General features: G+C 34.8%; 1 protein-coding gene across 1 annotated transcript in view; it reads right to left on the bottom strand.

Annotated features, from left to right (window-relative positions):
* LOC128210862 (protein unc-13 homolog D-like) overlaps positions 1 to 15479 on the bottom strand; it is a 36637-nt gene that overhangs the window by 10905 nt on the left and 10253 nt on the right. Inside the window, exons 10-17 of the mRNA XM_052915215.1 lie at positions 12842 to 12945; positions 12147 to 12306; positions 9432 to 9553; positions 9125 to 9315; positions 8314 to 8426; positions 6836 to 6996; positions 4291 to 4417; positions 3439 to 3507 (exon numbers count right to left, since the gene is read on the bottom strand). Coding sequence (XP_052771175.1) covers positions 3439 to 3507; positions 4291 to 4417; positions 6836 to 6996; positions 8314 to 8426; positions 9125 to 9315; positions 9432 to 9553; positions 12147 to 12306; positions 12842 to 12945 — 1047 coding nt within the window. The remainder of the gene's footprint in view (positions 1 to 3438; positions 3508 to 4290; positions 4418 to 6835; positions 6997 to 8313; positions 8427 to 9124; positions 9316 to 9431; positions 9554 to 12146; positions 12307 to 12841; positions 12946 to 15479) is intronic.

Genomic DNA, 15479 nt, shown 5'->3' with positions numbered 1-15479 from the left:
CTATTTTTTGTCAAGTGTAGAAGCATTCAAGTTTGTTTTTTTTCTCAAGAATCACATTATGTAGCCTATTAGTATCTTCCTTGGCCGAGAGTGTAAGATGGGTTCAGCCCAACCCGAGCGTAGGGTCTTTTGCGGAAACGAGGTTTACCTGTTTCCGCAGAACACCCTGTGCGAGGGTTGGTATGAACCTATCTTACACGAGCGACTATGGTAGATTTTTTTCTCTCTCACCGCAGTTTAACAAAATAATGTAAAAATGTATTTTATCGCTGGAACTTTTTTGTGCGTAGTGAAAATAATGTGCGCATAGATATATGACAATTCCTGGTTGTCATAGATATTCGCGCAGTGATTCAGATTATGTTAATAGTCAAATCGTTCTTTAAATAGTTCTGGATGCAGCAAAGTGAAGGCAATAAAAAAGAGTTCCATACGGGTACTTGTTTATCTTTGCCCGTTGGGAAGATAAGAATTTCACGCATGGACAAATGTTTGAATCTACTGTTCTGAGGTGGCAGAAATATATATATCCGAAATCTTGGACTGGTGATAAGGCTGCAATTCTAATTTGTTCATTCAAATTATTGTGTTAAATAACGACATTCAACTTGGCTTTTATTTTTTAAAATATGGTTTATAATAACGTATATCTGTCTATTCATAGTGACCAAATATTATTTAGGCATCCATTGGAAGTGGTAAATATTAAGAGAAAAAATATAATGAAACGACAACCAGTATACAAATAATAATTGTTGGACATAGGTCATTTTTACTCATTAATTATCTGTCAGGAGTACCCTTTAAAATAATACCAAAATTATATGGGATCCCCATGCATCAAAATGTAGCATTATCGCCAATGGTTTATGCATTGACAAGTTTAGCTGTGTGTATGTTGCCTTAAGTCACATCCATTGTTATTGAGAGTTGTATTAAAACAATCCTTTCGATTGATATACATACATATTCCCATGTAAATGCAGACACATTCATTAATGTAATATAATTATTCTAAAGCTCTGTAGATAAACACATACTGAAGTGCACATTTGTTGGGTTTATATAATTATTTGCGCTTTGTTTCCTTTCAACCCTTTAACCATTGTCAGTTCTGCCCAAGATGCCATTTCCAATGGCTCTGGTGTCACATTTTACATGTATAAATTGTATATTCTGTAAAACCTATAAGAACTTATATCGTATGTGATGAAGACGTCATTTTGAATTCTTTAATGTCGATGCGATTGATTATAAAACGCTTTGTGTAATTCTGTCGACTTATAAATATCAAAAAGGTTTATCGAACACAATTATTTCATATAAACTTTACCAAATGAAGACGACGTAGCATGTTCGACTAACTGAGTCGATAAAAAAACAAGTCGACAGGCAGGAATAGGTTACTTTATCGACTCATTGACAATATTTTTTTGTGTTTACGTAAAACCAGATAAAAAAGATGTACGGACGATTACATTTATACTTGTAGGAATCATCAATGCATGTCTATATTTTCCATATGTCATTATATACTGTGGATATAATTATCTTCACTTCCTTTATAAATGGTACTAGATGTGTAGCAGTGGTGTGTAAACAATTAAGCTTATTAAAAATATGCCATTTTGAAAGCATTATCACTGTTTGTCTACATATAATCCAAGACCATTCATAAGTATATTCATTTGAATCTTTCTCTGCATATGTGACATCTTATATATCTGAATCATGCTTAAGTTTCAAATATTTCGATGGAATCGTCATGACAATGCTCTCTTGGTGCTAATAAATTTTATAATGGTTCATTGCTTTGTGATCTCTGACCCTTTTCAAATAATTTCAAGACAATATCTCAAACAAACAAAAAAACCGAATATTGCATGCCATCAAAATTAATTTAAAGTCGGTAAAAAAAACATTCATTCATAAAACATGTCATACATTGATTTGAATGTGCTAACTGCTAGCACGACTTTCACTTTTGAATGTCCAATGTCCAATGTCGTGCCAGCACAACATTCGATTTTGAATGTCCAATGTCCAATGTCGTGCTAGCACGACTTTCACTTTTGAATGTCCAATGTCGTGCCAGCACAACATTCGATTTTGAATGTCCAATGTCCAATGTCGTGCTAGCACGACTTTCACTTTTGAATGTCCAATGTCCAATGTCGTGCCAGCACAACATTCGATTTTGAATGTCAAATGTCCAATGTCGTGCCAGCACGACTTTCACTTTTGAATGTCCAATGTCCAATGTCGTGCCAGCACAACATTCGATTTTGAATGTCCAATGTCCAATGTCGTGCTAGCACGACTTTCACTTTTGAATGTCCAATGTCCAATGTCGTGCTAGCACAACATTCACTTTTGAATGTCCAATGTCCAATGTCGTGCCAGCACAACATTCGATATTGAATGTCCAATGTCCAATGTCGTGCTAGCACGACTTTCACTTTTGAATGTCCAATGTCCAATGTCGTGCCAGCACAACATTCGATTTTGAATGTCCAATGTCCAATGTCGTGCTAGCACGACTTTCACTTTTGAATGTCCAATGTCCAATGTCGTGCCAGCACAACATTCACTTTTGAATGTCCAATGTCCAATGTCGTGCCAGCACAACATTCGATTATGAATGTCCAATGTCCAATGTCGTGCTAGCACGACTTTCACTTTTGAATGTCCAATGTCCAATGTCGTGCCAGCACAACATTCGATTTTGAATGTCCAATGTCCAATGTCGTATGTTTAGCTAACTTCACACAGCTTAAAAAGTTCGTATTTAAAGCGATAACTGATTATAGAAAATGTTGGCCGCATATTGTAATGAAAGAACTGACTCATTTAACAAATAACGATTTAAATACTAATGTAATAAATAATAGACTTGTTTCAGAATGTTAAGTAAAATGCAGTATCAATGCAATCAAACAATACACTCGAACACAAGTAACCGTATAAATACCGGAAAAATAAATTGCGACTATATTGAACTTTTAAGAAATCTTAAGATTGAAATCATTTATATGTCTATTTATTTCCCGCCAAGCACAGTTGCGCAATTCCGATAAGGAGCAGAACCATTAAAAATAAATTGAACGTTACCAATTGCTTTCAATAGACCAAAAAACTTGTTATAACAGTAAATTATATGTTAAAGTCAGTCAGCAGCTTTGCATTCAGGCCAATACACCTGACGTCGGACAAATAACTGTGTTAATATGAAATCACATTATTAACAGCATTGTGATATATATCCACTATATAAGCAAAAACGTAAGGATATTGATGGGGTTGCAATAAGTCTACCAGGTTTGTCACACGCACGCACGCACGCACGCAAGCACGCACACACGTACACACACACACACTCGAATACGTACAATTTTATCACATTAGTAACATACATAATTTATACTAATATATTCCAACCTGAGAAAAACAAGAGAGAACGTCGACGGAGGAATGCGAGTATTTGGCCAGACTTGTCACAACAACAACCTGAAAATATGATAACATGTTATACCTTAGAAACTCTGTAAAGAAATTAAATGATTGTTTACATTACAATTGACATCATGCTGAAAGTCATAGTAACTATGTCCAACTTTGGAAATAACCAAGTTTGTTCCAAACAAATAAACAAATTAATCTATTCAACCACAGTCTTTGTGCAATTTGCTTGTCCAGGGCTTATAAAAAAGTTATATTGTTCATTTGTTGAAAGGAAATGATTATTCCCAGAAAAGACATGTTGGCGTTAGGTCAATTGGTTGACAAGAGTTAACTATTTTAAAGCCGAATTGATGAACTTGTTAAGGGAACTATTTGGTTGCTAAGATTGACGTTGTTTTTTCAGTTCTTTATATTTATGTGTAATGCGTTTATCCATGCAGTTAATATTGTACGATTGGAAAACGTCCATATACAGCAGATAATAAGTATGAATAACAGAAAAAATTAAAACGTAAAAGGTAACATTTGTCACCTAAAACTTACTTTAGCATGGAAGCTTTGACCAAACATCAACACGTCAATAATGTGAAGTTACTGATACTTGGATCTAAATGTTGTAAATAATACAATTTCAGGAAAATACAAAAAAAAATCCTTTATCATACAAATAGCATGTTTTCATATCGTACAAGTTTAATTATTGCCACAGATGAAAAAAACTGCACACAATACCCACCGCCATAAAAAGACGTAAGACATGATACTATCTAAACCTTTTTCTTTGAAACACAGACAATTTAAAAGTAGATCATACACAAACACCCGTACATCTTTGTCAATTTCGACGGCCTTTTCCATGCGCTGCACACACTCGGTGCGAAAGGTATGTAGCCAGTAGGTCATTGACTCCTCGAACCACATCTGGTAGTGCGTCAGACCAAGGAGGGATGAATCTCTGCAAATTATGATTGAAAAGAAACCTGAATACTTTATTTTCAGTAAGAATCAAAGTAGGAACTCTTCATATCTTTCAAACCTTAAGATTCTGCACATCACACAAAATCAGGCAAACATTTGATTTACTAGTAGCCAGACAAACATGCGCATTGGTGTTCATTTAAAACACAAAAGTTTAGTTACAATATAAATCGGATAGTGTGTTGGAGAGTATCTGTTTATTCGCTAGTTGGCCACGTTACCAAAACCAACATAAAACCTTTTCTCTGGCTGGCATGTCCAAACAATTAAGTATACACTTGATTAATTATGATTGTAAGTTACTATGGTTCAAAAATCAAAGTTTATTATCCAAATCAACAAAGCGTACAAACGGGAAAAACTACAACACCTATACTATACCTTCAACAGGACTGGTATTCACATGTTCAGAAACCAATCGCACAATATATCAGTGAAACCCACTGTCCTTATTGTATGATTGCATTCGGGGAATTTTACAAGGGCGCTTTCCCGCCTGCATCGCGAAGATTCACGCTTACCAATAGGCACAGGTTGCCCGAACTTGAAGACTAGAAGCATTAGCGCAATGCTCCACTTTAATACACCCTAACACTAGTTAAGAATCCACTTATTAAAACAGTAAAAACAAAATTGTTTTCCTATGTATAAACGTGATGCTCATTCATCAGCGTATATTTACGGTGTGTCAGTCTATTTATACTCATATTCGGGCAAGGCACTTTCGACGAGTGCTCCGATAAGATTATTAGTCATATTAGGCTTTTGGAGCATAGTCCACAGCCAGAATGTAACCCTGGTTAGAGATACCCGGCTGGTTCTTCGATGTGCACCAGTCAATAGCACTGTCTCACGGGTACCCCATTTAACGTCCCTCCCAGAAGACAACTATTTTATTCTTAGTGGTGCGGGGGGGAATCGTGTATTTGAGCCCAGAACTATAAGTCTAGTATTTTACCAAAGGGGTATCAGGTTCTAGAATCATTAAAATAAAAGTTAACCATTACCAAATATAACTAATTTTATATCAATTGATCATTTACCATTTAAGTTAAGACATTTAATACTAAAACCCTCTTAAACAAATCTTTTAATACCCAAAATCGTCCTACAAAAGTAATAGCGGCTAGATTTTCAAATACTAAACAAATTTTACTAAGACAGAAGAAGTTGACTGGATTTATTTTTAAACTATGTAAAAGATAAATTTAATAAATTTTCCCATGATTTAAATCTTAAAAGAAACATACAAATGCAAATTACTTTTCAGATGACAATACTTAAAACCTACACCCTACTGTACTAGATGTATTCAGTAATATTTATTTTTCGGGCTCCGGACTTCATAATGATCCTCTTATTATCTAAACTAATATAACTGTATGAACATTTTAACCCTAGATATAGGAGCAAAACAACGGCGATGGTAGGGGTATCAACGGCGATGAAAGTGTATATAACGGCGATGATTGGAATAAGTAACAACGATGACTGGAGTGTAACCAGCAGCGATGGGAATGTTAACAATGACAAACGTAGGGGCTATAGAAAGGGTAACAATGCCATTGGGGAGGATGTCAATGGCAATGGGAATGTTAACAATGGCAATGGAAAAGGTAACAATGCCATTGGGGAGGATTGCAATGGCAATGGGAATGTTAACAATGGCAATGGAAAAGGTAACAATGTCATTGGGGAGGATTGCAATGGCAATGGGAATGTTAACAATGGCAATGGAAAAGGTAACAATGCCATTGGGGAGGATTGCAATGGCAATGGGAATGTTAACAATGGCAATGGAAAAGGTAACAATGCCATTGGGGAGGATTGCAATGGCAATGGGAATGTCAACAATGGCAATGGAAAAGGTAATAATGACAATGGTAGGGATAACAAGCTGGAGTTATGGCAAAAGAGGGTGTAAACAATACAACGGAAGGGGAAAGAAAGACATACAATCGTAAAACAAAAATTAATATCAGAATTTAAAGTATACTTTTTTATAAAAAAAATAAGGATTCAAAAGGACTAACATTGACGTTACACGCGAACATACAATCGTAAAACAAAAATTTATATCAGAATTAAAGTATACTTTTTTATAAAAAAAATAAGGATTCAAAAGGACTAACATTGACGTTACACGCGAACATACAATCGTAAAACAAAAATTAATATCAGAATTTAAAGTATACTTTTTTATAAAAAAATAAGGATTCAAAAGGACTAACATTGACGTTACATGCGAACATTTGAATAACAAAATTTCCACAAAATCAGATAAGGATGTTTACTAATTTCGTGGTTTTAGGTCTTATTGAAACATGTGTCGGTTGTTTCAGTTAATAACCAACTTTAAAATGCTAACTTGACCAGCTAGTCCACAACCACTTACCTCATGCTAACACAGCCGCTAATCACACCACGAAGGTTTTTGAGAGAGAAATACAGTCTAAGAGACATCTTGCTTGCCATCTTGATGTTCTCGGGAAAATTTGCATTGCGCTTCTTGTAACGATTGATCTTCTCAGTGATCTTCATCGACTCTGGGGAAATCTGAAGGAAATAGCATACGCCGTTTTCGGTATAAAGAAAAAAATCATATAGAAATAATAACCAATTATTAACTTAATTATTTCTGTTGCTGTCCCAAACTTTAGAAGTTAATTCTGAAAATTTCATCTGATTTAGTATTGAAAGCATATTTTTTGCCTCAAAATAGACATTTTCTTCCTTACATTTAAATCAACTCTTAGTAGCACATTCAGCTGCAAACACAGAGTGCACTTAGGTTTTTTTGTTCATTTTATGCGTTATTTTTTACAAAAATGTGGTATCAGACTTTTGAGCAATTTATGTTCAATTTTATGTGCATTTCTGATTTTCACATAATTCCAAGCTAAATTGAATTTATGCCAGAGTATGTTGATAAGGGAAAAAAGTTGCAAACCGCTTCAACAATTTAAACATTTTTTTACATAATGTATGTTTTTGTTTTTTGACATCATGAGGGTGATTTTCATATTAATATCACATATGACCACATTTACTCTGAATGCCAAGAGAGCGTATCGACTGGACATGACGTCGAACGACATCATAATGAATATTATTGCATTCGTGAATGAGACCGTTTTCAAGGTTGAAAATATCATCTCTCGACTATCGACATTCTAAGATCGAGCTCGTTTGAGAATAGAACCTGAGCCCACTGTCCACTCCCAGCGCAAATCAGGTCGTGTCCCCTGCAAACCAGCCGCCGGGTGACGCGGGAAGATCACTGGTTCAGCATAGGGTCTCCTTGGTCGAAAAGGGTCGTAAGTTGGCCAAGTACGAGGCTGGTATGTTAGTGTTATGAAGCGGTCCGATATACCGATTCAGCGACACCATCGGTTTGTTGAAAATGTTCATGAAGATGAATACTCATTTCATATTGTATTCAACTTTCCTCCTGGTGGGCGTTATGTTATATCTCCGAGCAAGTCGTTTGTAATGACAAAATTCCCATTCAACAGTTATATCAGATAGTTTATGTTCCAGCAATAGCAATTGTAGTATAAAGGTATTCTAAATTATAGACCGATACATTTGATAAAGATAATGTTAACTTAAAATACAAATTGCGAACTTCATTTCTGCGACTGAGTGTAGAAATATACATTCTCTAAAAAAGTAAAATGAACTGTGTACAATAATTCATTATTCTTAGATACAATATGTGTCTAAGTTAATTTGTCATTTGGAAAAGACAGTCATGGAGGAAAAAAGGGGGATGTTTCGTACATTATAAGTTTTTTTTATAACGGAATCGTACCTCAGAGTGGTGTCGTACCTCTTTATTCTCTTTTTAAGAAAATGTTGAATTATACATACCGTTTTATCGAGGGCAAGGCTAACAAGTCTGAAATAGTTGACGCCGATACAGTTGAAGAACTGTTGCAACACGGGTATAACGATGCAGTGGGAACTCGCCTTGTTCACAAAGTCTGTAACAGTGAAACGCCAAGCCTACTATAAAAGAGCATATCAATTATGGTAATACATAAGTGTGTTTTTAAGCGTCAAGTCTTGGTCTCAAATTAATTAACAGTTTTAATTAGTTGGGTAACCAAGACTTAAGTTTCAATCGGTTTTGTATGATAATTTTTTTTTAGAGGAACATAATTACACACCTGTTTTCAAAGATGGACATATCATTAAGTCTCGATTCCCAAAGTCAGACTTCAGACATATATAGACTCTGCAGATAAGGCTTTAAGGAATTAACCAGGTGCTATGCCAGCTGTGTGTCACTGAATAGCTTGACATGGTTCTTATGCAAGTTTGTCTTCAGTAAATACAACGGATAATGCAATCATAAGTAGTTATTTTGCATTATTGGATTTTATAACTTACAAGGGACTGGTCAGTTGCATAAGTTTATTTTAACAATGTGAGTGCTTTACTTTAGTGGATTGAAAAAAAGATGGCCAAACATGAAATCCTTTCAAAAATAGACTTTAAGCAAACAGCCATACATTTAAATTTATAGCATTTGATAATAACGGCTATCATCTAAACTATCAGAACTTTGATTCCAGATAATTTCGTAATTCGTTAATAAGTTTAACATACATACATCAACAGAGGTTATTATTATTTCCAGATTCTTTCTTCAACTTAAAAAATCTAATTCCTTTCTTACCAATGAGTTTCTCAATCACGTAATTCATCTTGTCCTTTACTGTGATTTTCGTCTCCTCGAACTCAGCCATCTGATCCTTGATCCAATCCGAAATCCTTGCCTGAATCGTCTTTGTAATACGATCTGATATGTGTGCCTTTCCGTCACAGCTGGCTTCCCAGAGTTCCAGGTCCAGTAGCATGACTACCACACTGGAAAGTGGGTAAGAGTATGTCTGGTCTGACGAAAACTGCTCTGATCTATTTCAGGTCAATATCACCATTTACAATTAATTAGTATAAACAACAAAAATGAGAAAAAAGCATACCCTAGTTTTGTTTTGAGCACATTGATAGTTTCGATCGCAGGAGGAAATAGGGCAGGTAGCTCATCAACCTTGCTACTTTTCAGTTCAATATAACACGATGCCACACGCTGGTAGTTCGACAACTGGGGAAAGTAATGTCTTGTATTTTCAGAAATACTTGCTTATTAACTAAGTACTAAATACTAAATAGAAATTATGCATATAAAGTGAAAACTTCAGGTTTCATGACTTTTATTTATACGCATTTCATTTATACATTATTGCATATATTGAGCAGACTGTTTTGACAGAAACAAACAGCAATGCCAAATATAAAAATACAGTGTGGACATACCACGTGGTTTGTGACGTCACATTTAGTTATAACGTGAAGTAAAATACCGCTCGACTCAAAAAGGATTATCGCTGTAAGTGTGTTATTTTAATATCAATTTTTATTAAACCTAGCGGAGGCTAAGCGGAAAAATGTACACTACACTCGGTTACTAAGCGGCATGTTGAGTAATTTATAGTTTTTTTCAAAACTCGTGGGCAAATGCTGACAATGGATTAAGTATTTTTTGTTATGACGAGAAGCAAATTACGTTTCTGGTCCAAAAAGTCGTTAATATATATTCACCATGTTGGCCTTAAAACGGAAGTCTCGGAATGCATATTATATCCTCAGGGTATATACATACCTACAAATAAGGCATACAGTATATAGAAATATCAATGTTTGTATTTTATTATGACGAAAAGCAAAACCTATTTGGTTATGACGAAAAGCAGTTTTTAGGAACAATTGCCGACCTCGCTCCATCTTGCAATGAGCCCACTTTGAACCTGTTTTGCAATGAGCATCGGTCATGTTTTACAGCAATTAAAAGACATATACATATATGACAACTACATGTCACTGCTAAGTATGTCACTCAATTTATTGATCAGAAAACTTCATGATTCCAACAACACGTTGCATGTTCTTCGTCGGTAGGTGCAAGTGCAACTTGATTTAATGCATATTTATAGACATATGTTAAAGTGGATACATAGTGATAAACCTTGATGTCGAACAACTGAAACAAAACCATGTTTATCGGCACAATAAAGAGGGTCAATGTTTTAATCAACAAACAAAATGTTTTCTTTTTTCAGAATGATGCGGCCTGACCCCTTGCCATGGGGAAGCGCTGCAGGCGAGCAAAGAAAAAACAAGGGGGAGGACGTACTTTCGTTTCATGCAAACATTAAATGAGAAAATTGTTTCATGGCAAACAAAATGGCGTATTTAGAATGAAAAGTACTGATTCAGGAACCAACTTTTGCCTGGTAAGTGGAAGTTTCTGTATAAATCGGGCCATGGTGAAGTTCCTGAAGTGAAAAAGTCGATGACTTCAAATTATGATACACATCACATGCAAAACTGAAAGACTCGTGACCATTAGCGATTCTCAGAACTAAAAACGTATCCTCTCAAGGCTTAACAATTGTGCAGAAGTTTGTTTACATTTCACCAAAATGTGGATAATGTGCTTGCAATAAACAAAATGGGGGGTTAAGGAACAAAAAAAAACGTCCGTGAAACGTGTACAGTCGGGCAATAACCATGTTTTGAAAATAGGAATATATACATGCAAGCACAGTTACAACATGCATCGATATGCCATATTTGCCGAGAAAATACGAAAAATTGTGGATAAAATCAGCACGTTCATTTGTAAACATTGCCTCCTAAGCCACAATATTTTCGACATCAAGGTTTATCACTGACGTATCCACTTTAACATTTGCCTATCATTATGCATTAATCAAGTTTGATAATGACAAAAGACAAAATGGCAACGTTTACTCCAATGAACGTTTGTTTAACTTACATTCAAATGTTTTAAGGATTTTAATTGAAACACAATTAATGTGAACTACATGTAGGTGCACTTCTAACCTTCCGACGACACATAAACTCCATTTTTGTCAAAAAATACCAGACAAGCTTATGAAGAACATGCAACGTGTTGTTGGAATCATGAAGTTTTCTGATCAATAAATTGAGTGACATACTTAGCAGTAACATGTAGTTGTCATATATGTATATGTCTTTTAATTGCTGTAAAACATAACCGATACTCATTGCAAAACAGGTTCAAAGTGGGCTCATTGCAAGATTGAGAGAGGTCGGTAATTGTTTCTTAAAACTGCTTTTCGTCATAACCAAATAGGTTTTGCTTTTCGTCATAATAAAATACAAACATTTGATATTTCTATATACTGTATGCCTTATTTGTAGGTATGTATATTATATCCTGAGGATAGAATATGCATTCCGGGACTTCCGTTTTAAGGCCAACATGTTGAATATATATATATAAACAACTTTTTGGACCAGAAAAGTAATTTGCTTCTCGTCATAAGAAACAATATTTTGTCCATTTTCAGCATTTGCCCACGAGTTTTGAAAAAAACTATAAATTACTCAACATGCCGCTTAGTAACCGAGTGAAGTGTACATTTTTCCGCTTAGCCTCCGCTAGGTTTTATAAAAATTGATATTAAAATAACACACTTACAGCGATAATCCTTTTTGAGTCGAGCGGTATTTTACTTCACGTTATAACTAAATGTGACGTCACAAACCACGTGGTATGTCCACACTGAAATATATGGTAAATAAATTGAAGTAAAAGGGGACTGGTTTTCCATTAATCTTTCTTAATAAACATTGAAAAAATGCCTTACCTCCATATCAGTCAGGGGCATGCGATCTAAGACGTTCTGCTGGGCTATCTGCATGGCGTCCCAAGTCATTTGGAAATCATAAAGGGAATACAGGAGATCAACGTCTCCAGAGTATATCAGCTCGTCCTCACACTGCACCTCAAGCAGACAAATCAATTTCCTGCACGAGAATTATGAGTGTTATGCTTTTCATTATTAGTATGTGTGGTCGACTTGTATCTCTATTGTATGCTTAAATTGTTAGCTAACTTCAAATTGCAGTTCATCATACTCAGACACTTGTAATCTAAAGTATTCAATGTGTTTACATTGGGGTAATCACTGTAGGAACATATTGGGTCAGTATCGGTGAGGTCTTTAGAATTTCAAAAGTATCTGTGCACTGATCTCAGTTTTTCAGACACTTATGAAGGTCAACATCAAGATATTTTGACGAGAATACCATTTTAATTGAATGTTATATGCTCACCAGTGCCCAAGCTATAATACTGGATTACTTAACCCAAAACAGAAATTAATCAGTAAACACAATTTATTTCGAAAATAAAACCATCAGTTGTTTAGTGATTTCGTTCATGTGAATATGGTACCAATTAGAACTTTCTTTTGCAAGCTATTGTCATCAACGTATCAACATCATCATTAACTTCATTGAATACAGCAATTCTTTAACCTAACACAATGAAGTGACTTACGATAAAGACTGTGAGAGCTTGGATATGCGGTGGGCCTCTGCGAACACCTGCAATATTCTGTGGTCTTTCAGACACAGGCAGCCATAACGGTCACCCACATGCCTCTGTAATGTGAAATAACAAATGATATTTACATTCACACTTCATTCCTTAACGATGGTTGTTGTTTATCAATTGCACTTTATTTCTGTATAAAGTGCAATGGCATTTCCCATCGATATCGCGTGCGTTTGTCCGATACTTCTGTCCTGTCATTGGGCGCAATAATACCAAGGGGCGGGGCATATTTACTACGGAACTATTTTTTTAATAAAACCGTAGTACAATTATTGGCAACATGTAAAACTGTAATCTGCAGTAAAGCAGTTAAAACAAAATAGGCAACGATAATTTGATTGATTTTAATGTAGATAATTTCATGATGGATGGAACAGTTGAAGAAACGTAAATGTGCTTAAAAATGCTGCTAAATGTCACGAAAATGCAAAAACACTTAGTTCAAAATAACCTCTATAACGGGTGCTTGTATGACGTCATGAGTGATGTCATTGAAAAAGTTTTACATTAAGCTCGATTCGGGCCGCAACATAACTCCGCAGCTACATTTTGTTTTGACGCCATTTTTTGCAGTGTACATTCGTTTTGAAAGTGTTGTTTTTTCAAAAAGTGACTGGATTACTGGGATTATTTACACACAATACCTATTGGGTAATCAATTAATTACCTATTCAGTCCTACTTTAACCATTATTTGTTTTGATAACTAATTTAAGCCTGAAAATTTTGTAAACATGTTCTTGATAAAATGTACAGCATCTTCAGCATCAGAGAAAAAATATTTGAAATGCCTTTGTTTATTGCATACGACATAGTGGAATCATGTCCATATAAGTCGTATGTTCGGAATAAAATCGACAAAAGTAACTAAAAGTTCGGAGGAGTTAGTCGTTTTAGACATAGTTTAGTGCTTTTAATAGCCAAAACATCTGCAAAAAAACTAGTTCTGGCTTCCATAACTTTAATGTTGATATTTATTTTTTTAATGTTTACAACACATTAAAGTTATGGCGTAACCCCCATAGTAAAGTCAACCAGAATCAATTGAGTGTGATGATGCAATGCAATCACATGACCATGATGACGTCGATGGATTCTATTTATAGTATCGGATTCACATTGTTCATTTAGTTGAATCCAATTGAAGTAAGGCTGAAAATACCTTTTGATAAGTAAAAACAATTGATTTATTCCAAATTTGTTATTAGTTATTTACTAATTATTCGAAATAGAAAAAATAACAGCAAAAAAAACACTACATTTGTGAGTTCAAATGTAGGTCAAATGGGTATTTTCTGAAAATCTTGGTGTCACGTGATTAAATTTGAACAAAAGGATTAATTAAAATGCTAATTCAACTATCTTTTAAGAGTTTTTTGGTGTTGAAAATGTGTTTGTGAACTACATTTTACTTCATTTACCTGAGGATACAGTAATTTTGTAATGCATACAAGTGAAATAACAGCGTGACATAAAAATGTCACGAATTCTGGTAGGGTTTGGATACGGCGTTCTCTTCAGCGAACACACCCAAAAAGGTAATATATAACGTGTTCGCTGAAGTTCTTTAGCTACAAAAAAACTATTTGGTAAACACATCAGCTTGCCAGAAAAAACAACTCAGCAGAAAATATGTAAGTTATATGACTTTTGTGGTTTATTTCCTGTTTTGGTATTTGTATGCAGCTACATTATATATTCTAAAATATGTTTTTGTGCAAAAGTTTGCATCGTTGACCAACTTTCGGTCAGAAACCAGGTCGCCCAGCCTTCATTGTTATGATGCGGGCCCTGAAAGCGCATATGTAAAACAAAAAACCGGGCATTAACGGCACGTGAATTTACTGAATAATGCACGTTTTCTACCGATAACGTCCGGGTTTTTGCGTTTTAATACACCACGATAACGGACCGAAAACACACATTGTATGCAATAATACGTATTCATAATATTCTTGACCTTGAAAAGATAGAAAATAAACATATAAATAAGGAACTATTTTATCTGTGCATTCATCGTCGTATAAAATTAGGTTACGATAGCTATTCTAATTTACCCACCGTTGAGAACAACGAGAGAAAGAAAAGAGAAAATGCTCTTGAATAATCAATTTATTTTAGCAGAAATGTAGATTTAAATGAATGTAAATATAAGTATTAAAATTCGACATGTTGCATTTTATTGGGGTATGGTATGCAATGGGGCTGTTCAAAATGGGTGGAGTCCTATTGCATACCATACCCCAATAAAATGCAACATGTCGAATTTTAATCCTTAAATTTAAAGGTTAAGATGGAACTGCGACCTTCATCGTTGACAGGGTCGGTAATCAACTATCTTTTACAATTCCTTAAACTTAACAGTACTAAATAACATGAATTAGAAAATTGTTTTAGATCGTATTTAAATATCGGCAGAGACAAGAGACAAGATACTTCACATCAAAACCCATTTCCAGATTCAACCTGCACATCAGGGCTTGCTGTATTTGAAATAAATCAGTTGTCATGAAATTTGTAACTTAGCATGTACATTCAAATTATTAAGGATGAAATAAAATTGAATTATAAGAACGAACAGT

This window comes from Mya arenaria, chromosome 12, assembly GCF_026914265.1.
Source record: "Mya arenaria isolate MELC-2E11 chromosome 12, ASM2691426v1".
In the NCBI taxonomy this organism is placed as follows: domain Eukaryota; kingdom Metazoa; phylum Mollusca; class Bivalvia; order Myida; family Myidae; genus Mya; species Mya arenaria.
The sequence above is the reverse complement of the archived record's forward strand: the minus strand, read 5'-3'. Positions and strand labels throughout refer to the sequence as shown.